This window comes from Pseudocercospora fijiensis (genome assembly GCF_000340215.1).
Source record: "Pseudocercospora fijiensis CIRAD86 unplaced genomic scaffold MYCFIscaffold_8, whole genome shotgun sequence".
Taxonomy (NCBI): Eukaryota; Fungi; Ascomycota; class Dothideomycetes; order Mycosphaerellales; family Mycosphaerellaceae; genus Pseudocercospora; species Pseudocercospora fijiensis.
Window position 1 is genome coordinate 1,047,817 of NW_006921539.1, and position 23,115 is coordinate 1,070,931.

General features: G+C 53.5%; 8 protein-coding genes across 8 annotated transcripts in view; 3 read left to right on the forward strand and 5 right to left on the reverse strand.

Annotated features, from left to right (window-relative positions):
• Positions 1–857, reverse strand: part of MYCFIDRAFT_143425 (uncharacterized protein) — a gene marked incomplete at both ends in the record, with an annotated part of 1,397 nt that extends 540 nt beyond the window's left edge. The window contains one exon of the mRNA XM_007931812.1: positions 554–857. Coding sequence (XP_007930003.1) covers positions 554–857 — 304 coding nt within the window. The remainder of the gene's footprint in view (positions 1–553) is intronic.
• Positions 858–1,632: 775 nt separating this feature from the next.
• Positions 1,633–3,721, forward strand: MYCFIDRAFT_212169 (uncharacterized protein). The gene has a single exon (XM_007931813.1). It carries the CDS (start codon positions 1,750–1,752, stop codon positions 3,349–3,351), a length of 1,602 nt encoding a protein of 533 aa, XP_007930004.1. The 5' UTR covers positions 1,633–1,749; the 3' UTR covers positions 3,352–3,721.
• Positions 3,722–8,416: 4,695 nt separating this feature from the next.
• Positions 8,417–8,833, forward strand: MYCFIDRAFT_199058 (uncharacterized protein; the record flags this gene model as incomplete). Its single annotated transcript, XM_007931814.1, has 1 exon — positions 8,417–8,833. One exon carries the CDS (start codon positions 8,417–8,419, stop codon positions 8,831–8,833), a length of 417 nt encoding a protein of 138 aa, XP_007930005.1.
• A 1,017-nt stretch (positions 8,834–9,850) lies between these two features.
• MYCFIDRAFT_119946 (glycoside hydrolase family 16 protein) lies at positions 9,851–10,867 on the reverse strand (the record flags this gene model as incomplete). The annotated part of the gene is made up of 2 exons (XM_007931815.1): positions 9,851–10,463; positions 10,515–10,867. Coding segments are annotated over 2 exons (966 nt in total), but the record flags the coding sequence as incomplete, so codon positions are not given.
• A 1,330-nt stretch (positions 10,868–12,197) lies between these two features.
• MYCFIDRAFT_190219 (uncharacterized protein) lies at positions 12,198–13,711 on the reverse strand (the record flags this gene model as incomplete). Its single annotated transcript, XM_007931816.1, has 4 exons — positions 12,198–12,276; positions 12,342–13,374; positions 13,432–13,476; positions 13,564–13,711. The coding sequence occupies 4 exons, from the start codon at positions 13,709–13,711 to the stop codon at positions 12,198–12,200; spliced, it is 1,305 nt and encodes a 434-aa protein (XP_007930007.1).
• A 953-nt stretch (positions 13,712–14,664) lies between these two features.
• Positions 14,665–15,359, reverse strand: MYCFIDRAFT_212170 (uncharacterized protein). Its single transcript, XM_007931817.1, has one exon. It carries the CDS (start codon positions 14,895–14,897, stop codon positions 14,700–14,702), a length of 198 nt encoding a protein of 65 aa, XP_007930008.1. The 5' UTR covers positions 14,898–15,359; the 3' UTR covers positions 14,665–14,699.
• On the reverse strand, positions 14,665–16,730 carry MYCFIDRAFT_87401 (uncharacterized protein). Its single transcript, XM_007931818.1, has 4 exons — positions 16,155–16,730; positions 15,728–16,098; positions 15,542–15,677; positions 14,665–15,489 (listed from the first exon to the last, which is right to left on the reverse strand). The coding sequence occupies exons 1-4, from the start codon at positions 16,486–16,488 to the stop codon at positions 15,224–15,226; spliced, it is 1,107 nt and encodes a 368-aa protein (XP_007930009.1). The 5' UTR covers positions 16,489–16,730; the 3' UTR covers positions 14,665–15,223.
• A 1,154-nt stretch (positions 16,731–17,884) lies between these two features.
• Positions 17,885–19,933, forward strand: MYCFIDRAFT_167134 (uncharacterized protein; the record flags this gene model as incomplete). The annotated part of the gene is made up of 3 exons (XM_007931819.1): positions 17,885–18,346; positions 18,506–19,083; positions 19,136–19,933. Coding segments are annotated over exons 1-3 (1,392 nt in total), but the record flags the coding sequence as incomplete, so codon positions are not given.
• Positions 19,934–23,115: the final 3,182 nt, after the last annotated feature.

The window sequence follows — 23,115 nt, forward strand, 5'->3', positions numbered from 1 at the left end:
GGGGGGGGGGGTTCTGCGGGTATTCTGGATTTCTTGCCAGTGCTTCTTCTAGACAGGCCATGAGCATTCTTGCTCTCCTGGAGGGTGGATCAGCATCATCTGGCTGTGGGACGGTACGACTCTCAGGCGAGGTATCGTGGTATGTTTATTCTTCGGCTGCTCCTGGGTCATTGACATATGCCGGACCATTGAGTTTGCCCAATCTACGCCCGAGTCATTCGCATCCTGATGTACTTGGGGTATCCTGATTCTGGAAGCGGAGAGAGATCCGTTCTACGGCTGGTTACAGCTTCAACCATGTTGTTGTTATCCATGTCCGGCCAGCTTTGCTCTCGTTGACTACGCTGACTTGGTCGAGTTGAACAACCCCTGGATGGTCGAAACAAAAGTGCAGGAAAGACTGTCGACATCTGGAGGGCGCGCTATGACTTCCAGGGCCGAGCTTTCGTCCCCAGGAATCCTTTGCGCTGGTGTATTCCCTGACATATAGCAGTCCGTTTCTGGCACTGCTACCCAAGACGAAACGTAGCAGGAAATAGAATAGCTGACTCACCAAGATGATCTCTGCAATCCACGTGCGGCACATCAATCCTAACGTGATGCCTCCAGAAGTTCTTCACAGGACCAAACCAAGACTCTTGCGCTGTTGTTCCAGGGCTCAGAATGCGACTAATTCGTTCTCGAGGCTCACTTGCCACTTGATGAAGCTCCTGCGCTTCCCGTTCATCATCTGGTATACCATCCGGGATATAAGCAGGCTCTGGCTCGGGAATCAAGTCGCCGCGGGTGTGCTCGACCAACGCTCCATCCGTATCATACGCCGTACGGTCTCCCTTTGCGGTAGAATCGCTCTCCATCGCTCATTGTCTCCAATGGGAAATGTTGTTGTTTTGGACATTGTCAGCTTATCTATATCCAACTTCCCTACCTGCGCGTCTTCTCGTCCCACCGCGCTGCGCTCGGCGACCAAACGCCACGCATTCTTGACACATGATGCAAGGGCCGCCGCTGCCGGCCTTCTTGCAGAGAGGATCTAGCGTGGCCAAGCTATTGGCTGGAGGTGAAGAAAAAAGACATGGCGATGCATACTTCCCTTTGGTGGGACACGAGGTTCAATATGGGATTACTTCAGCATTTGTCGCATGAATATGACATGGTATTCAGGACGATGAACGGATATCGTACGTTTGGAGGAGGTGTTGTGGGAAAGCTAGTGGATGAAAGGGTCGAGCCTCGATGGCGTGCGAGATGCAGGGATCGTCAGAAGTGGTGGAGGCGACTGCGACTTCTGCTTTGAACGATGTCGGGCAAGAACGTCGACCGTCGACTCTCACAGAAGCGAGCACAGAAAAGGTGCAGGGAGCGGGGCAGAGGTGGTCGGTTGCTACGCAGCGATACACTGCAAGGCGACACCTGTAGAATTTTCAATTGACGCCGTGAAGCGCTGATTGCAAATCCTTGACGTCTTGCGATACCGGCATGTCGGCAGACGATACGCAAGTTTAGAACGAACTCTGTCTTTCTCGACACGCACACGCACACTTCCCCCGGACTCCGCACAGTCGCATTGATTGTGCCCGCTTCGCTTCCATGGTCCTTCCCAGCTTCACCTCCGAAAACACTTTATAGGAGAAGGAGGGCAGATAACGCGGCCTCTCCCAGCTCCAGTTCCCGCTCCAGAGCGCCGCACTGCTCTGCAAACCTCCTACCCTTCCACCCCGATCGGCCTCTGCTTGCCGCTTGCCCACCATGGCCCTCTCCAAATCGACGCGCATTATCATCCTGCTGGCCATCGACAGCGCCTTCTTCCTGCTCGAGCTGATCACCGGTTATGCTGTACACTCGCTGGCCCTGGTGGCCGATTCCTTCCACATGCTCAACGATGTCTTGTCGCTCTGCGTCGGATTGTGGGCAGTCAAGATGGCAAACAAGACTTCCGCCCCCAAGATGTACACGTATGGATACCAGCGCGCAGAAACGCTCGGAGCATTGGTCAACGGTGTCTTCTTGGTGGCACTGTGCGTGACCATCTTCCTTGATGCCATCCAACGATTCGTGGAACCGCAGGAGGTCAGCAACCCAAAGCTGGTCTTGATTGTGGGATGCCTTGGTCTGGCTTCCAATCTCGTCGGCCTGGTGCTCTTCCATGATCACAGTCACAGTCATGGCGGACACAGCCACGGTCCTTCCAATGAAGCCAGACATGCTGAAGAGGGTCATGCCGGCCACGATCATAGTCATGAAGAGCACGCCGGACATGCGCACGCCCAACCAACTCCAACTAAGAGCAAGGCCAACGGCGATGCAGATGTCGCGCGTCAAGATACCGCCAGCGATTCGACTGCGGTGAACGTCATGAGCCCATCTTCAAAGAAGGCGCGCAGACACAGTCGATCGACCTCGAGAGGTTTCTTGCCAGAAGAGTATCCGGGTCCAAGCGCTTTCAGAAACTCCATCATCGCAGCCGGTCGCATGGAGGCGGTGGAGTCGGACGAGGAGCCGCTGGAGACGGCGGTGCAGGGCGAAGACGTGCCAAAGAGCGACCAATTCGAGCCATTGCTTGGTGGAAACGGACAAAAGATTGCATATGGTACAACTCAGTCCGCATCTGCTAAGCCCAAGTCTTTCGACCACAAGGACCACAAGCACGCGCAGCCACGGGAACCAGGCAAGGGTGCCGGTCACTCACACGGCGACTTGAACATGAAGGGCATCTTCCTCCACGTTATGGGCGATGCGCTTGGCAACATTGGTGTGATCGCGACGGCGCTGATCATCTGGCTCACCAAATTCCCGGGCCGCTTCTACTTCGATCCTGCTATATCCCTGGTCATCACCTGCATCATTCTCGCATCCGCCATTCCGCTTTGCAAGGCAGCCAGCAGAATTCTCTTACAAGCTGTGCCGCACGGCATCGAGGTCGACGATATCCGGGACGACATCGAAGATCTTCCAGGCATTGACAGCTGTCACCATCTCCACGTCTGGCAGTTGAGCGACACCAAACTGGTCGCTAGCTTGCACGTGCGTGTCACCTTCAACTTCAAGGGCGAGGGCTCGCAACGATACATGGAATTGGCGTCCGACATCCGCAAATGTCTCCACGAATATGGTATTCACTCATCGACCATCCAGCCAGAATTCCACGCAGATTCTGAGTTTGGCGATGATGAGCACAGCCATGGCGGCCCATCCGGTCACGGCTCTCCCAAGCAACAAGGCACCCCCGACAACTCATGCCTGCTGGACTGCGGAGATGACTGCGGTGGTGGTGGCAAGAGCTGCTGCCCACCGGCAAACAAGAAGGGCACCGACTCACATTCCCATGACGGGCACGATCACTCCCATTAATGTATTGTAATATCCAACTTCATGACGGCGGGGAGGGATGGGGCAAGCATAGCGAATGCTGCAATTTACAGAGTAGAGGTACGGAAGGACGATGAATGGCGGTAGAGGCGGTAGAGGCGGTAGGGGCGGTAGAGGCGGCGAGGCTCTTTGCTTGTAAAGCTTGCGCGGCGTTGATGGCGCGAAAAACAGTACGAGCAGGAAAGTTGCTCGGAAGTCACAATGGGACGTCGGAAGAGAATGCCTTAGCATTCCCGTTCATCATGTAAAGTTTTCTTTGATATTTGTAGCCTGTCTGTTTAGAGCTGAGTGCATCTTTTCGTGAAGTCGCCTTGCGCAAGGCAGGGGCATACGTATCAAGATTCCGGACTTGCTCGGTGTACCGTTTCACGAGATCGACTTCGCAGCTGTCAACTCCATCAAAGGCTCCACCGACCGATGGTTTCGCTTTGATGCATCTACTGCATCATGCAATGCAATGCAGCACTGAAGAGGGAAGTGTCATGTTTCGACTGATGCCGGGTTGTGGAGATCCATCCTGATGCTTGTTGAAGCTCTTTTTTGTTTCTCAACGTCCAGCAAAGCAATGAAGAAGAAGAAGAAGAAGAAGAAGAAGAAGAAGAAGAAATTTCTGCTGCTTGGTGATTCGGCGGGATGAGATGATGAGTAAGCCTTGAGAAGTGGCAAACCTCGATGCTGCAAATCACTCGATATGCGGTTTCGACTTTGAGGGGAGGAAATCTGGATGTGTCTGCCGTATTCGCAAGGCTTCCCTACAGAAGCAGCAGCTACAGTGCGAGAAGATGCACAAAGAGCTACACAAGAAAACACTTGATGTGACTGATGTATTAGGAAGAAGGACTAGTCTACAAAGTCCGAAGATGAAGTATACAGTTGCAGTTGCAGCATAAGGCATCATGCACGTGATGAACATCCTCAGGACCTTCAATACAAGGCATTTCGACATCCAGAAGTGGAAAGGCGTGTGGCGCAGCAAGTCACCTCTTCATTTATCTAGGCCAGCCTTCTTGCATTCTGCCTCATTGCTCTGATAATTAGCCAAACATGCCTGCCAACCGAGCAACCTAGGAAGCAGAGAAAACGACTCCGACACTTTCAATGGCCGGGCAGCAAGCCAGTGCAAATCGCTATCCTTACGAACGATTGAACAATGCCAATCAAATTCGCGTTCTAGATCTGCAGCCTGGCTCCTGGAAGGATGATATTCGCGGTCGTCTGAGAACTGTTCCTCGAGACTCGACCGCATACGAAGCTTTGTCCTACGTCTGGGGCCCCGCGACTGACGGCAGGACCTTGACTCTAGATACAAAGCACGAACTGCCCATCACCGACAACTTGTTTCTGGCCTTGCGAAGACTGCGCAAAAGGCGGAGCATCCGGACGCTATGGGTAGACGCTGTCTGCATCAATCAGCTCGATGACGTTGAGAAAGCCGACCAAGTTGCAGACATGGCTGAAACCTATCTCCGTGCTGCGATTGTCAATGTTTGGCTCGGCGAATCTCCAACTGCGAGGTCAATTCATCTCAAGTACATCTTCGTGCAGTATTTACCTTGGAGGCTTTCTCAGTTCAGCAATCTGAGACGAGGCTGGCTCAAAGCAAGGAGCGACCTGGCTTGGGGTCTATGGCTGCTGAGATCGCCGTTTCTGACGCCAAAGGCTTCCAATAAAGTCGCGCCATGGCATTCACGGGCTTGGACTTTGCAAGAATATCTGTTCTCGCGGAAACTAAGGTTATGTCTTGGGCGTGCTGCCGCCGAAGTACGTCGTGACTTGTATTGGAGCTTTGGGATAAAACCTTTCGATTTGGCGACTGCCATCAGGCGACTGGCGCTGTCCGCGGAAGATCTTGAATCCATTCGTTCTAGGCTAACTACACTCCCTATGTCAAGCGCGGTAATTGGCTTTGTTGGCTTGAACCAGCTAATAAAGCTGATGCACGGGTTATCGGCATCAGATCCAAGAGACATGGTCTACAGTGTCCACGGTATCCTCCCGGAGAAGGAGAAGCAGTTCGTCCCTCCAGACTATACGGTAATGTATCCTGAAGTCTGCGCACGAGCTACTGCGGCGTCCCTCAAATCTTCAACCATCGTGCTATGGGCATATGTGACTTTCTGTGAGGGGAAAGACCGAGGCTTTGCGTCGTGGGCCGTTGAGTTCGCGGCCAAACACCAAGAGCCATGTTCTTCCCTTTATCCTAGCTTACTCCGAAAAATTGTTATGGGTGACTTCCAATGGCCAACTTTGGACCTGTTTGGCAGGACACTTGGCACTGCGATCCAATGTAGGCCAGTCCTTACATCAGATAAGGTCACTCTCTCGCGACTTAACGGCACCTGGTTGAAAGCCCCGGAGCATTTCGATTCAATGGATTTGGCCGAGCCATGGCTCGACTATGCCAATGGAGTTAGCGGATCTGCGTCCTTGATAACTCTTTCGAATGGAGTTGAAGCTCTCGGACCAGCTGTAGTCCAGAGCGGCGATTACTTTGTACGACTCTGCTACTCCCAGCCTTTTCATCATCCGCAGCCTGAAGTTTTTATTTGGTTGCACGCACGCGAAGACTACTTCCAATTTCGGGGCCTCGGCATGGTTCCCGGAGACACAGTCTACACCAGCCGCTACAATTGGTTCGAATCGGACGAGCTGGAAGATGGTCGAACCGAGTCTGAAATCAAAGCTGGATTCCAGACGTTTCATTTGCGATGAACATTCATAAGCGCAGCAACTAGGTCTACAAAGCTAGCTTGACCTTCTATCGTGGACGTGTGAAGCTAGTCCCGGCGACAGTGCTGTCGATCCGGCGCAATCATTCTCGGCTGATCATCAGTACTGGCACGGGCTCCAAGTAAACCTTCGGGTACATCCTCCTAGCACTGCACGGCGCCCACACTTGAAGATTTCGAAGCTGCAAATATTGTTTTGCTCGCGGCAATGGGGCGATTCTAGGTTCTAGAAACTCACTGTACATTGAGGCTGTGCAGTTCATTCAAGCGAGATTTACCTATCTCTAGAGAGCCAATCTTGCCTGTGGGCGAGGGAGTCTCTCGGCCGCCTCTGAGTTGCAATGACTTGGGCACAGCCTTCTTCCGACCGGCATAGGATCCTAGTGAGCTGCATGAAAGCTGTAGTTCCCGGAGCACCAAACCTCGCCCTCGCCCTGCACAGCTGCATCAGGGCACATGGAGCTATCATTGCCCTGGACCTTCGCCCACCACCTAGTGACCTCGGCTCGAAATTTTGCAGCGTCTTGCAGCACTTCTTGAGGGCGCCATTCTGAGCTGGTTGTTCAGGCTTTAGAGCGCCTTAGCCTATCACTCAGCTATTCACTAGGCAACGATTGTGCCTTATTTGCGGCTACAATGTCAAGAACCAGTCAAGAAAGCATGCCTGTGCTCTTTGACGTACCCAAACCTTGCATTCGAGGGTGTTCGAAGGTCACTATTGCCTTAGTCGCCCCCAACATGAGTTCACTAGCGTGAATCGCTCTTTCTCAGCATGGCAGCACGAGCTTGTTCGAGCATCGGCTATGCCGACATGGATACGACTTACGGTACCTGCTTTCGGTATACATCGTTTTCTACGTTGAACATGCATTCTTACACGAGCTGCTAACCCATCTCGACCGGGCTGTCATTCGTTTCCTAGAGCTTTTCTTGGGGATCTTTTGGCGTGAGCCTTGAGTCCTTATCGTATGTCTCGCAGAGGTAGTCGATGCAAGCACCCGGCTATAAAATCTGGTCAGAATCTGGTGAAAGCCTCACAAAGAGCCAGGGAATTTACCTCCCAGACCACTAACCCGCTATTCGGATCTTCCATTGCAGGCACTCTTCCGTTTGGGTTAATTGACTCGAAAGGCTCTTTCTTCAGCTCTTCCATCTCCAGGAATCTGTGCTTATAAGGCAGGCCCAGCTCTTCAAGAATCAGTACGACCTTCTATGGATTTAGGCCAGACTTGTAGCCGTAGAGGATGATCGGCTTGGTCGATATGGTTTTGATGTTTAAGTGTGGTCGATGAAAATCGTTCACTCTTGCGAGATGATGCAGTGACTTGGAAGGTTAGGACTTTCTGTACGCGGTTGTGAGCACCGTTTCATACCCTATCGTGATGGATGTTCCGGTGGCAGGCAGATTGACTACCGGATTGGGTATACAATCTCCATCGAAGCTTGCTGAGTAATGGCGTTCTATACCAGCGAGGATCCACGACTGCTTGCATGCATCGACAGATTTCACGCAGATCGAACCTCATCCGAGAACATCACTTTCAACAACATCAAATCCTTACCCGCTGTTGGGCAGTGGCGAGTCGAGACCAGGTTTCGATCTCTCGTGATGCGCTTCACGGAGAGTTCTTCAGTCGGACTTCAGGTGTTGGAGAAGGAATCATAACAGCGAGAAATGAGCTAGAAATCACCTGGCACGCAACAATGGAGTCGAGCACCGTCCAACGAGAAAAGCTGTAGGCAATTCTGATCCATAAGAGGGATCGATCACGCAGTCGCTTCGTCATCACTTCATGGTCTTGGCAGAGTGTTCTGTCATCAGCTTTCACGTATGCAAAGCCGCCAACTTCACCGGCGAAGGCGCTAGCTCAACGCTTTCCGCCCTCCCGATCTGCACGAAATATTCTGGACTACAGATTTTCTCCACGACACGACACGACACCAACCTCACGCCTGATTTGTGTCTCGGAAGATGGCTGACGACAAGACATTGACGCACGTTCTGCGCCCCAGATCTGGTGCTATACAGTGAGTGCTGCCTTGAAAAAAAGGGGCTCATCTTCTGACACAGAGCAGATTCGCAGCGAAGGCGATAGTTGTCAAAGTCGGTCAGCCCGCGACCATTTTCCACGTCAACGGAGACAGAATCGCGGAATCGTCGGAATTTTTCAAGAGTGCGCTCAAGAAGGAGTGGCCATCCGGGCGAAATGGAATCGTCGCACTGCCCGCCGAATCACCCGAGATATTCAATGTGTATCTCAATTGGCTCTACTCGCCAATTATTTCTCGACATCAATGCAGACCAGACTCGAGACAAAATGTCCGTGGCAGACTTGATCGAAGCATACGCTCTAGGTGATATGCTGATGGACGTTGATTTCAAGGACGCAGTGACAGATGCCATGATTGCTGGCAGCTTGACACCCGACAACGAGGTATACTATGTTCCGGCTACCAGCGACAGAATCAAGCTGTATGACAAAACAGCACCAGGCGCGAAGATTCGCCAAGCACTTGTCCATCTCATGGCCACGAAAGGTGCCACCCGCCTGGTCGAAGAGCAAGATCACCCGGCCTTCTTGGTTGACGTTGCAAAAAAGCTAGGGGAGGAGCTAAAGGGAGGGAAAGACGAAAGCGTCCTAGTCGCCACGGCCAAGTGCAAATATCACGAGCACAAGGAAGGTGACGAGAATTGCTACCGCACCAAATACGCCAAGGCCACATTTCTGGGTTAGCAGTGAAGAGAAGCTCTTGGAACCTTTATTCGGTTTGATGAAATGTCGAGAGTTGCAGGACCATGATGATGAGTACGATGGCGTGATCACAAGGGCGAGAAAGCAAAGCATTGGGCGAAGGGTGCATAAACGAGACTGGAACTGAACGTAAAGAGGTCCCGAAAAAAAAGAAGCACACACGGCCGTCATGCAATCATAACCACTTCCTCTATCCACGAGGCCATGCATGTACTTGGTGGGCAGGAGTCTTGGGCAAGCAGGTTGCTCGGCAACACTGACAAGCTTCCGCAAGAGGATAAGACGCGTGGTCTTAAAGAGAGAGAGAAGAGTTCAGGGATAATTAGAAGCCGAGAAATCGTGCAGCTCGAAGCTGAAAAATTTGCAGCGAAGAAGAGCATGAGTAATTCCGAGTTCTTTCATACCATCATAACCAGTCTCTCTATCCACGAGACCATACATAGGAAACCGAGGAATTTGCATGAGCTGGAAGTTGAGAAATGAGCATCGAAGAAGAGCATAAAAAATGCGCGTTCTGTCATACCCATCATGGCCAGTCTCTCTATTCTATCTACGAGACCATGTCCTGTTCATCATATCCAAACAAAATCCAAACACCGTGCAATCCTAAAACCCACCACCACCACCACCATGTCGCTTCTTATGCTGCCGCAAATGTCTCGCATGTCCATGACTCCATCCACTACCACCATTGTACCCAGCAGAACCATCTGGATTATTCCACCATCCACCCCAAGAAGTCGAGGCTGGAGGCTGGCTTTCCACAACACTGCCGCCGGGACCGACGATCGAGGTATAGCCTCCGGGACCCCATGAGGAGACGCTTGGAGGTCCATAGCTTCCTGGGCCCGCGCTGTCCGTTGGAGCAGCCGCTGGTGGAGAGGAGGTGACGTATGGAGGCGCTGAAGTCGGGGGCTCGTAACTCGAAGGTTCGGGCTCGGAGCTGGAGACGGAAGCAGGGGTGCTTGTGGGAGAAGCGTAGGGCTCGGAAGATGGGGAGCTGCCGCTTTCTTGCTGGTAGACTTTCAGAGCATTCACGGACCAGTAAGCTTCGGAGAAAGCTTTCGGATTGTTTTCGACGTACGAACTACAGGTGTCTGCCAACCCGCTGCATTGAGAATCGCCTGCCCAGGCACTACCTGCCCAGTCTCCGCAGAAGGTTGTGTCGAAGACGATCGAATGGTCTTGGAAGGATTTGGCGATGTCGCAGCTCAGCTTGAAGTTTGAGAGTGGTAGGCCCCAGCCAGAGGGGTCGGGATTGGATCCGAGGACGTCGCGGGGGTAGGAGCCTCGAGGGAAGAACCAGATTGAGATGAAGTCGGTTGTCCATTCCATCGCGTAGATGCCACCATTGATCGCGTTGAGACCAGCGCCGTACGTGTTCGTGCTCGAAGTCGCGATTTGGCAGCCGGTATTGTCGTCACCTGCAGAGACACAATTGGCATTCTCCACAGCGCCGCTGAAGGCCTTGTTCGAGCTGGTGGAGCTGTCAAGCGAGCAGCCAGGGCCAGTGTGCAGCGTCATGGAGTTTGATGTGCTGCAACTGACACCTTCGATGATATCCACCTCGCCGTTGTTCGGCCAGTTGGGACCTAGGGTCCAGAATGCCGGCCTGCACAATCATCAGTCCCGACCATCGCGATCACAATATCCCGCCACTCACCAAAGTCCACAAATACTCCCAGGCATATGATCCAAGTCCAAAACAATCAGAGCAGTATTATACGAATTCTTGCTAGAAATCCTCACACTCGGTCTTCCATTCGGGGTGACATTCGTATCGTCGACCTTCATCACGATATTCGACGAAGAATTCCTGATCAGATCCTGCTCGATACAAGCATCGTAGTTCTTATACGAAACGAATCCATGGGTGGGATCTGGGTCAGAAAAGAAGTCGAATTTTTCAAAGAATGTGCCGCCGGAGAAGTAATCGTCTTGTAACACATATCCAGCCCAACCAGTGGTACTGAAAAATGCGAGACCTGCTGTAAGGAGCGTGGTGGAGAGGTGCATGGTGCTGCTGGCTGGTCCAGCAAAGGAGCGACTACGCGATCAACGCGGTGGGACGAGAGAGGCCAGACGGGAATTCCGAGGAGAACAGTTAGCAGGACAGATCAAAGGAGTGAACGCAGACGGCCAACGTTTTGTGCTGCCACGAGAGCAGACAGGCTTCCGGCGCCGAGAGCATCAAGACCTCCTGCATCACACAGCTCGAGCAAGTTGATCTGCTGCTTCCCATTCGCCCCACCACGTGCCAGCGTCTCGAAGACGGGCGTTTGCACATTTCCAAGCAACAAGCGATGGTCGATCACACTGCACCGAGGTGAAGTCGGGCAAGCCCCCAGTCTCGAAATTCTGGTACCTGCATGAAGCAGGGCAAGCATGTTTCGGATTTAATCGCAAGATCACCAATACTCTTGCGCAAACTCAATCTCCTATGCATGATCAGTCCATACAGGCCATAGCAGTAGACTGGAGGCTGCATCACGACCCGAGAGCTGGGCACACGGAAGTCGTGCTCGTGTGCGACCAGCTGCTTCCGTGCGTTTCACCACTGTTGTTTGCCATGTGCGTGTGAGGGAGAAGCGTCACAGGAATCGAGCTGATTCGTGAGGTGACGTCCCAAGTGCAACCCCTGGAGGATTCGAAAGGAGAAGCCGGGGAGCCGGGGAGCCGCGAAACTGTCTTTTCTGGCCAATCAAATGCTAAGACGTCTGTAGAACAACAGATGCACTACGGGGACGCTTCGTCTGGATGTATCTCTGCACATCGTCCCTCTCGCGCGGCAGTTGATACTGCGCTCGTTCCCGCGGGAAGGACATGTGACCTATCAACCCGACGGTGTGTTCAGATACGAAGCCCTTGAGGCCCCCAAGGCTTGCTCATTTCGTCATGATATCCCGGAAAAGGTTGCGTGTGACTATTCTCGTTCTTTCATATTGGCGACATGGACTGGATTCGGCATGACCGGCCCATGTCGTTATGATGTTTGTTTGCCAAACGCTGCTTTGGAAGTTTGGAATCGATTGCCGAATAATACCCTGCTGCAGTGCGACCATGGCATCGCGCTGTGGCACTATGGAGGCCCAGAGCTGGGTTTCGTCAATGTAGCCATTCACTTCGAGGCACCATGGCGCTGAAGCAGAGATAAAGGCATTCTTAGCTACTACAGATATCTACAACAGAGCCGCGTACTGCTCTTGCTTTGCATACTCTCTACATCGAAATACAACACGAATTAGCACTAAACGCTATGCCGCACGAACAAGAGGATATCATCGGCCGTTCCACATCATTACATATGCCGGCAGGAAAGACTTGCTCCGCCCGCATCCGGACCGTGTCAAGGCCACCAGCCCATGCTCTTGTAGCTCTCGATCACGGCTTGAACTTCATCCTTGGTGATTCGCTCATGCTGTGGTCTGGAGAACGCGCAGGGTTAGCACATCGTCGTTATTACACGCTCGTCGATCGAATCTGAACTCACCTGAACCCGACAACTGTCTCGAAACGGTTGCCGTCTATACTGAGATCCGCATCCCGCAAGATCTCTTTCTCCATAAACGGACTCAGTGGCCCGCCTTTATCCATGATGTTTGCTGCCTCTTGTAGATCCGCCCAGTCGTCTAGTGTATCATCATTGACATCGTCCACCACATGCTCAAGGTTGAGTCTCGCAAAGGTATTCACAAAGGCATTTTGGAAGCCTGTCTCGATGCCGAAAAGCTCTTTGATAATGTCGGCCATAGTGCGCTGCTTCGTCTCGCCCTTGTCCACGACGTTGAAGACGATCGCGTCCGATTGAACGTTCGGGATGCTGTCATTCTTGGACCGCCATTCGGCTGCCTCCCAACATGCTCGTGCTGCATCTTCCACGTGGAGAGTGTTGGTTCGCAAGTCACCGGACCATAGCCATTTCATCGTATCTTTCGGCTCCCGGCTTTGGTACACCCGCGCCAGTGCAAGCTGCGTGCCGAGCCATCCCCTTCCACCATATGGCCCGTATACGTTCGGAAACCTCAAAATAACCAACTTCAAGCCTGCAATTTTCGACAGCTCTTCGTCTGCGGCGAGTTTCCATTTTGCCTGCTTGGTGTGTGGCTTGCTTGTCTTGTCTGTCTCTTTCTGTGGTGTCTTGTTCGGATTGTATACAGATCCCGTACTACATTCGACGAAAGCTTTCACGCCTCGCCTTGCAGCTTCCTTGCCTACGGTTAAGCTCAGCTCATAGCTTCGCACCTTGTAAACTTCATCTTCTTGCGAATATCTCGTCTCGCCACCACAGTTAAAGACGTAGTCAAACTCTCGCTTCGCACCACCGGGACCAGGTGGAAGATCAAATACGCGGCTTCGCGATTGCTCACGGGAGGCATCGGCTTGTACAAAATTGTCGGTGGAGCAAGCTTCCTGATGTTCCGGCGCCAGCGATGCAAGCTGGGGCAGTTGTTTGTCGACGAGCCGGAGAGTGGAAGCGAGCTTGTTCTTGTGAATGTAGCTTGCTAGGAAGCGGCCAATGAAACCTGTATGCGATGTTCAACATATATGCGACCGAAAGGCTGAAGCTCTCGGATGCCTACCTAAGCCTCCAATGACAAGCACTGCAGGTCGCGTGTCCGGCTCTGCTAGTAGCTGTGACTGCTGTCGTTGCCCTGCCGGCTTCGACTCGTCGCCTGCAACTGGCCCTGCACCTGCATCGGCTTGATGCTGACCTGGCTCGGGATATTCGGGTTGTACGACAGGCTGCGCAGTGATGGTGTTGGCAGCAGACTCATCGTTCCCGGCTGGTGCGGCAGCGGGGTTCTCGAGTGAGGGGTCCAGGTGGTCGGCATTGGGGGTTTTGCTGTTCGGGTTCGCCATTCGGACGGAATATTGGTGGTGTCGCTCCTCAGGTTGTCGTTCTGTGCACGAATAGTGCTTCCGGGGACAGCTTCGTATGCTTGAAACGATGACCAGGTTCCACACGGTAAGGACCGACTAGAGCGCGGATGCTACAATGGTGTCGCTTCGAAGCTGAAGGCGTGTGCAGAGAGCTGCGAGAAGCAAGTCGGTGCTGCAGTAGTGAAGAAAGCCGTTCGAGAACTGGCTCGGTTGCGATTCAGCTCATCAGGTGTAGAATCGGAGAGACAGCACGTCTGTGGTAACTAGGTGCTGCGGTTGGCTTCATGTATGGGCATGACTTGCGCTTCCATGCTACTAGCCTAGTCCTGCACGAAGCCTGCAGATTGTAGCTCGTGCATCGAGCAAGCTGCACGTTCAGGGAAGCGAAACTCAGTATGTGCCCTGCGTTTTGATTACGGAGTACTGTGAGCACGCTGTCTGAGGCCAGCTGTTGGACATTATTATTTGGCGCTCTCGCTCTGGCGGTCTGCAGACGACTCTGCACACCATGCGCACAAGCACCGCCTGGGGATAGCTACGTTGGGGTGCCTGTCTGTTCCTGCATAAGTAGGTGCTATGGTGGCATTGTCTGCTTCGAGCTTGCTAGTTATTATTAGTCCGCGCTTTTGGGTCAGAAAGCGGAGCCTGGGCAGATCATTTAGACATCAACGACCAGCCAGGCCGTGGTCGGTTCGGCTTCGCGCGGCTGCAGGAAAAGCGTGGTGGGCACTGGGAGACAGATGGGCCATGTTGGCGATTGATTCTCCCCTTCAATAATATGCATAATAAGCCAAGAGCAACGTTTCTGCGCAGTCTGATCATGTTAGATTTTTGGGCAGCGTTGGATTACAAAGTGGGAGGAGATTCATCAAGAACTGTCCCACAGCGAGTTAGAATATTAGCCGCCGACTGTGCCAGGGTGTAAACTGCCGGAGAACTGTCGAATGGTTCATACCGCTAGAATTGCCTAAGATCGTATAATGTAGCCATCGACGTTGCGATGACAGCTGTCTGTGAGTCTGTAATGACTCCATCCCATCGATAGAGCCCAGCCTGGCATGACTTTCTTACTTGCCGCGCGCCGTGCCGTCTCTGAACCTCCTGGCTCGCCGCTCGCGCCAGAGCGGATCGTAACGCTATTATTGTCCTGCCTTAGTTGGTGCATTTGCTTCGCCAATATCAAAGCTTCAGTCCTCTCAGCATCTGCGCCCGGTGCTGCAGCCGACGATGCAGGTCACTGTCGGCATATGAGAATGCGGCGCTTCTGCTACAGTAACAATGCTCGCAAATCATCAAGCCCACACTCTGTCTACGACTGCCAAATGTGAACCGTTGCAGTGCGCGCGCTTTGCAGCCGCCCACTTGCGTAGTGAACGCTGGCTCCACGCGCTCATGCGTCTCGCTCTCTCCTGCATTAGTGAAAGAGGTGGTGGGGTTTCGCGAAGATGCAGCAATTTACCGGGGAGCATTCGGCATCATGATCAATCAAGATCAGTCGTCCATGATAGGTTCCGAGCAGTGTAAGCATAGCAGATCTTCTGCATGCTCTTGCTTATCTCCATCGATCACCACGACTCCAGAGCTGGCGGACGGAGTGTCATTGGGTCCGTCAGGCAAGCCCTTGATGAAGACGTGTGCGGTGACTGTGCCCTTTTTGTTCTTCGCCACACCACTCGCTTTGGCGTGTGAACTGATTGTCAAATTCTTTGGCCGACCTCGCTTCTTGGGAGTGTTTGCAGCTTTCTTAGTCTCGTTTACTGCCAAATCGTCAGCCACGAGTCAGGCAAAATTGACGCAAACGCCACGTACCCGACTCATATTCGGCCACTGTTTTCTCCGCGATGCAGTTGACATGTATCCACTTCCGGCATTTGGCATTGGAGCACTGCAGGATGACTTGGTCGGGGTTGATGGGCTCTCCATCCACACATATCAGATGCAGCTTCTGCCAAGTTTATTAGTATGGGTCAGTGATAATCACAATGTTGCACTCACGGTGAAGGTGCGGGAGTTGGCAAAATCGAAGGTCTGTCGCCAGAAGAATTCGTCTTCTCTGGGCATTGGCGACTCTTCATCCTTCTCGTCCCAGTGTACAAGATCAAAGCTACCGTTGACAGCCATAGCGTCAATCACGTCCATTTGATTAGTAGGGATCAACTCGTGCTTGCCATGATATGGTTTGCGTCCATCCGGTAGGTCCTCAGGCCGATTCAGCCAAGCCACTCTTATGTAGACATGTTCTGAATCAAGCGCGCGGACCTCCAGCACCTTAGCTTTCCACTGCTCGGCAGCATTCATGTTCGGAGCGTCGGACTCATCTGCCTTCACATAGATGCATTGTCCCGTTGCGATGCTCTCCTGGCCAACTGCTCAACACGTCAATCATGAAATCCCTAGGGATTGTGTGTGGCCACATTCTCACCAGTAAACTTCTTGTATCGCCTCAAACTCTCCCACTTGTCTCTGGGTGCGACCTCATACTGCACAGAGAGTCTATCCTCGAACAGATCATCTTGCACCTGGACCAGCCCATCCCTCTTGCGCTTCTTCGACGCCGCGGCGGTCTTGACAGTAAAGGGCGTGGCATTTCTGTCCAGGAATTGTCGTAGTCGGGTCTTGTCTGCTTCGGAGAGATCAGGCGGCTGCGGGGGCGATCGATGTTCTGGTGGAGCTTGTTCCGGAGTGGCCTTGCGCGTGCCGTTCGAGGTTGCGCTTCTGGCCTTCTTGGCCTCTGGCTTCGATTGCTTCACAGGCATGACCAAGATCACGCCCTGGAACCGTTATTGAAGGTATCGCACGAGCTTGTACCAGCTTTCACGCGCGAAGTCGGTGCCTTGAAGGTCAGTAGTCGCTGGAGCGCTGTCCCTCAGAAGGCGACGTGTGAGGAAGCGGCAAGTGATACAAGTTAGCGCGTCAGCGCGTTCGCGTTGGCGAGATGTTTCGCGGGGAATTGGTTAAAACAAAGGAGTGAGGACCTCGGTTGCGTTGCGTTAAGCAGGTGGGCCAGGCTGCGACTTCGTACAAATCAACTATGTGAAATTCGAAGATGTCAGCCTTGCTTAAGAGTCGCAATGCGGTACAGGCATAGGCGGGATGCTGGGACGACGCGTCTGCACGTTGCAGTTGCAGAGCTCAGTGGTTGGGACAGGGATTTAATGACTAAGATGGCTGTGCACGTGAGGGAGGATTCAATCTTGGGCTTGGCTTGCCATTGGCCCTCTATCTCTTGGGTCGAGATTGACTTCACTAACTTCCAATACCATCTGCTGTCTAAGTTGGCAAGTTGGTCTCACTTCTCTCTGCGAGCAGATACAGTACAGCCTTGGTATGTCTCCAGCTATGAGCGAGCTGAGACATGGCGCAGGCAAAGCACAGAGCACAAAGGCTCCGGATATCTGCAAGCAGGATTCCGTCCTGCAGGAATCGCGGTGCCTTTCTGCCGCTGTCCGCGGCGAAGACAGATGCACCTCCGCAGACCGACGATCCCTCCCGACCAGACACCAAACTTGGGGGTGACGGTGTTCTGTGATGTTCCCTGGATAAGCTGGAGTTCTTTGTGATTGGCAGACTCCGCGCACACTACGATGGCTCGCTGGTGACATTCTCATGTCATGCGCTGATGCATGCAGCATTCTGCCAAGATGCGCGGCGGAAGGCCTGGGGTTTGAAGTGGAGGTCTGCCCGAGCACTTCGGGTGAACAGTAGGAACTTTGCAGAATGCCGGGAAGCCGTATTTGAGCCCAACACAATGCCTCAACATAGACGAGTGCAACGACGCTGTACCGTGGACGTGACGTGGTGCGCTGTTCCAGCTGAGTGAGTGAAAGGAGACAGCGAGGCAGGCAGCGTGGCCGCACATTCGCCTGCGATCGAACTCTCAACAGATTGATGATGGCGCGCCTTGCAGTAATAGCGTGAGTGTGGATAGGTAGTGTGATTTGCGAGCGCCGCGTACCTTTACCTTATTGCCTCAGTGGTGCTAGATCTGCTTGCCGAGACCTAATCGTCGTCAGCAGCTGGTGCGTTGTGCGGCTGCCGGCGGACACTAAGGTATTTGGTAGGATCAGTGCGAGACGAGTGCTACCTGGTATTGTTGCAGATGGAAATCTGGCGGTATCTGTTGACTTGCTTCAAGTTCTTGCTTGCCTTCAGCACGGCCCTTCCTTCAAGGCGCCCAACAGACTTTCGGACGCGACAGGGACGTGGACGTGGTACGGACCGTACGGGGACCAGCGTCATCGTTTTGAGAAATCCATCCATGGGCCGAGCGGATTAACAAAACAGCGTCGACGGCCTCTCTCTGCTAGTTCCACTGTCGTCCCGCCACTGCCACTGCCACTGCTCGTGCATCCTTGCATGGCCAGCTCTCTGCCACTTTCTTGCGTCTGACCAGCTGCACAGAAAGAACATTGCGTGGCCATTCAGCGGGCGGCAAGCCGTGCGGAACGCGTAACCTGGAACAACCACAACCACAGCTTTGTGACGCTCCCGCGTGACAGGCTGCATTGTCAAGGAAGAGGAGGCCGACGACGTGGATATATTAGGCAGACTGGACAACGTGCACCAAATCCCACGACAGCGGACGACAGTAGCACAACATGCCTAGAAATCGAGGTATGTATATCCGTGAACCAGTCCTGCGGCACCCACCCACAGGGCCACACTGCCACAGCCCGCGCTGGGAAACACCGCCGGCCTGCTTTGTGTGCTGTGACGACGGTCGAACAAAGCAGCGTCCCTTGCAGTGCCTCAGCCTGACTTATGCGTGTCTAGTCCTGTCCTTTATGTCCCAGTGGACGCAGGACAAACCACCACGTTCGCCGACGACCGACGAGAAGGAGCCAGCACGATTGCAGAAGTCGACGCCGCCGCCAACGAACGACCGCGAGAACGAGAACCCGGCCAAGCGCCAACCGCTGAACATCGACACCGCCAACACGGAGGCAACACGCTCGAGAGTAGACGGCTTCGGCCAGCAGCCTCCGCGCTCTCCCGCCACACCATCGAAGGCTCGAGCTGATTCTCGTTTTGGGTCGAGGCCTCTCAGCATGATCCAGACATACAATCCACCCCAGATGGAGGTTGCGCAGGACACTCCGCCTGAGCTGGCACCCATCTTCAGCTATCTCAACAGCCACAGCAACAAACTCTATCAAGAGGGTTACTTCTTGAAGCTGCATGATCTAGATAGTCGGGGCAAGCCAAGTCAAGACCGAGTCTGGAATGAGTGCTTTGCTCAGCTTGTGGGCACTGTTCTCTCCCTCTGGGACGCTGCGGCTCTAGATGCAGCAGGCGAAGATGGCGAGGTTGTGCCAACATTCATCAACTTGAGCGACGCTTCGATCAAAATGGTACATACACCTCGACCAGTCTCAAAATGAGATGAGCTAACCCCGAGTCTAGATCGAATCGCTTCCGATGCATGGTGCGCAAGGCGGAAGTCTGCAGAACGTGCTCAGCGTGTCGACTGCTGCCAACAATCGCTACCTTCTACACTTCAATTCTCTGAACTCTCTTACCCAATGGACGGCTGGTATTCGCCTGGCCATGTTCGAACACTCTGCGTTGCAGGAAGCTTATACTGGGTCTCTGATTGCTGGCAAGGGAAAGTACCTTAACAACATCAGGCAGATCATGGAGCGCTCTCGATTCATGTACGATGATTGGGCAAGAGTCCGATTCGGAGCTGGCACGCCATGGAGAAGATGCTGGTGTGTGATCTCTCCACCCGACGAGAAAGAGTACGCAAAGTCCCAAAAGACACTGAAGAAAGGAAGCGCCTATGGACGAGTCCAGCTTCCTAAGGGTGACATCAAATTCTACGATACCAGAAAGATCACCAAGAAAACGAAGCCCATCGCCACGATCAACGATGCCTACGCGGCATATGCCATCTATCCGCAATCAAAACCACTCATTGACCAGTCTACATTGGTCAAACTTGAAGGTCTCGTCACCATTCATGGGTCACCCGAAACGACGACTGAAGGCTTTGTATTCGTGATGCCAGAGGTACATGCAGCTGTCAGCGGGTTCGAGATGATGCTTAGGTGGCTATTCCCCGTCTACGACACTTTTTGTCTGTACGGACGACCCACCAGACTTATTGCAGACACACTTGATCAGCGCGGACTGATGTTCGCTATGCCTTCAAACCGACGCTACGGGCACCTCGACATCTTGGATGTCTCGGGCCTCATTCACACAGACGGAAGCCAGCACTGGAGTGAACGGCAGTGGCGAAAGGAGCTGAGAAAGCTCACTTCGAACAGAATGACCACCCAGATGGAGGATCGCGGATCTCCCAACCGTGCCATCGGAAGTCGACGAAACACCACCTCAAGACAATCATTGCCACCAACCCGGACTGGCGGTGTTCAATTCCAAGAACCAGCAGCACACTCCACTCCAGGCTCGAGATCCTCTTCGCCATCGAAAACTGGAACTGATGGCATTCAGCCTCCCAAGCGGGTTGGCACTGCGCCTCCTGCCGCTCTCAATGGGAGCCCGCACAAGCGCTCTGTGTCTGACGCGAATGGCTATCGCAAGTACATGACAGAGACTCCATCTCGTCTTTCGTATGAGCAAGGCCGCGATGACGATGAGCCACCGGCACCGCCCAGACATGGTGGCGTTCTTGGTGCTGCTCTTGAGAGCGAGCGAGATCAGACAAACTCTCCTTACGAGCAGGTTGTCGCCCAACAAGCTGCATCGCCATTTATGCCACCACCGGAGCCTGTGGTCACCCCTCCTGCACTGCAGCACAATCCTCACAGTCGACCTTTGACCCAGCCACATGTTGCTCCAGAGCTCCTCCGCAAGCACTCCAATGTTGATGCGGCTACCCTGTGTCAAATGCAGGAGGCTGCTCGTCCGCAGGAAGCAGAAGCTGGGGTGAACACAGGCGTGCAGGATTATGATCAAAGCAGGATGCAGCACGATGCGCTCCCGCACCGAAGCCATCTGGGAGTTTCTGCTAATCAGTCACAGGGTTTCGTAGGCTACGCCAACGGGTACGGCAGTTCCAGCCAGCGAGACCTTCCTCAAGGACTGAGCACGATTCCCGGCTCGCCAAATAATGCGGGATATGATGGCGATAACTACATGGACGCGCGCGAGCAGCCCAGCATTGATGGATTGGCAAGCAATGACCGGCCCGGCTTGCCTTCGCTAAAGTCGAGGGAAAGTGTGGTTCGGAAGCCGGTGCCGAAGCAGCTTCCGCAATTTCCTACAGAAGAAACCGACGCATCGCGCGGTGGAAATTCACAGGTGCGTGACATGGATTCTCCTGCTTCGCCGGCGTCGTCGGCACGCGTCTACAGTGATGATGCAATCGGATTTGTTGACGAGGACGCCCTAGAAAGCATTCTAAACGACAGTAGTAATGACACCAATTCTTTCGTCTCCGCGCCAGAGTATGCGAGTACAGCGAGCCGGTCATCGCTGGTTGCGCCGCAGCAGAAGAAGCAGAAAGAGTATGTACGAGCAGGCAAGCTGAAGACTGTGGGCGACCCGACTATGACTGCGCCTGATCTGCGCGGTTATGGACGTGGAAACTTGGATACCTGGTACGGAGACCAGCTGGAACACGCTGCGGCAGTCCCGACTATTGATTTCGGACCCACGTACACCTATAAGCCTACAGTTCGACCGGGCACCAGTGGTACTATCACACCAGGTGACATGGAGGGAAGGTCAAGATCGAGGTCTGCGGATGGGCTGCGGCAGAGCTCCGGATCTCGACTTAGTGGCTATTTCGACATGCCAGCTGGTATTAGTCCTAATGAGAGCAAGAGCGGCCATCGCCAATCATACTTTGCGGCAAGAGCATCTACACCGACGGGAACTGAAGGAATGGAGGCAGAAGATCCAAGGATGAGCAGACACCGCGTCGCTTGGGCACCAGGTGCTGCGTCTCCTGGTAGTGCGCAGCAAGTGCGACAGACTCTTACACCCGAGCAATGGGTGCAGTACCGAGCTGAACTTGCTCAGCAGCAACCTCAATACGCTATTTCACGGAGGTCTCTCGTTCCGCCATTTGCGCATCAACGCCATGCATCTACAAGCAATCTGCCGCAGCAACGTCGGACCATGACTAACACTCCGCCGCCTTTTGCTAGGGCAGTCTCAGGTGACTGGACTGGTCAGAGGCGAACGCCGCCGAACAGACCTCACTCGCAAAGAGCTAGTGTCTTACTTGATCCGGATGGAGGTCTTGTCACTAACCGGATGACCTTGTCAGCCAAGGAACAAATGCATGTTGCTCGCAACACCGGTACTCCTTTACTTGACTTCATTGCGAGCCCGCTAGAGAAGAGTATGATCAAGGTGGACGAGCAGAATCCGGGGCTCGTGGGCGCTCTAGCGGCCCGCCAGCGTGAGAAAGCTGCATTTAGGCCAGGTATCCGCAATGGAATGGTGCAGCAAGCTGTTCTTGCCAGGCAGCAGGAACAAATCCGCCTGCAGCAGGAAGCGCGAATTGAAGCACAAATGCAAATGCAGCATCGGCAAGCTATACAGGCAGCGACAGCGGCACAGTATCAGCAGATGGCCTATCAAAGAGCTGCGATGGCACAGCAACAGCAGCAGCCTCATACAGTGTATCAACAGCAGCCAATCCATCAACAGAACGTGCCGCCACATATGCAAAATACGCAGTCGTGGGGGCCACACAGGCAGCAGCAGCCTCAAGCAGGAGGTTTTGGTGGTCAGTATGTGCAGCAACAAGCTGCAGTGCCACAGACCTACGGAGGACATTATGGGTATGCGTAAGGCCAGCAGCAGCAGTCAGTGAATGGCCAGCAAAGGATGGCCAGGGGATGAGCACGGCTGCTGGAAAGCAGAGAAGAAACAATTCGACAGTCAATACTTGTGAGGGGCTATGGCGTGTCGCGCACGGACGGTGTTTGGTATTGCTCGGAGCACTGGGACAACACGTCGCTGATTTCTACTCAAATTCAGCACACCAAAAAGGAGCCTTTATAAAGCGTTTGGCAGAAGCGTATGCATTTTGAAGGCCAATTATAGGAGATACACTTAGAACATTGAGATAAATACATTGGTTGCAGAAATGGGGTTTCGAACCATTCGACTTTTCTAAAGCAGCGAAGTCCGTGAATTCGCATCTGTTGGCACTCCGACCAGTCTTGTGGATCATTCATCTGCCGAGCTGGATGATACATGCTGCCTTCGAGACGCGCCATTGCACGAAGAAGACACTGACGGACAGTCTGCAAAATCCAATATGGAAGCCAGTTCGGTCAGCGTCCACATGCCAAGGAGACCTTGACTCCAACACTGCCCGGTTTGCTCTGGTCCACCCTCGAGAACCCGATCCATTACCGGCGTATCGCTTCCTGAAGAAATACTCCATCGACACCGAT

Coding starts and splice junctions, on each gene's coding strand:
- MYCFIDRAFT_212170 (XM_007931817.1), bottom strand. CDS start 14,897: ATGCACCAACTAAGGCAGGACAATAATAGCGTTACGATCCGCTCTGGC.
- MYCFIDRAFT_212169 (XM_007931813.1), top strand. CDS start 1,750: ATGGCCCTCTCCAAATCGACGCGCATTATCATCCTGCTGGCCATCGAC.
- MYCFIDRAFT_87401 (XM_007931818.1), bottom strand. CDS start 16,488: ATGCCTGTGAAGCAATCGAAGCCAGAGGCCAAGAAGGCCAGAAGCGCA. Junction 16,099..16,154: donor GCGATACAAGAAGTTTACTG/GTGAGAATGTGG, acceptor CGTGTTGAGCAG/TTGGCCAGGAGAGCATCGCA. Junction 15,678..15,727: donor CCAACTCCCGCACCTTCACC/GTGAGTGCAACA, acceptor TAAACTTGGCAG/AAGCTGCATCTGATATGTGT.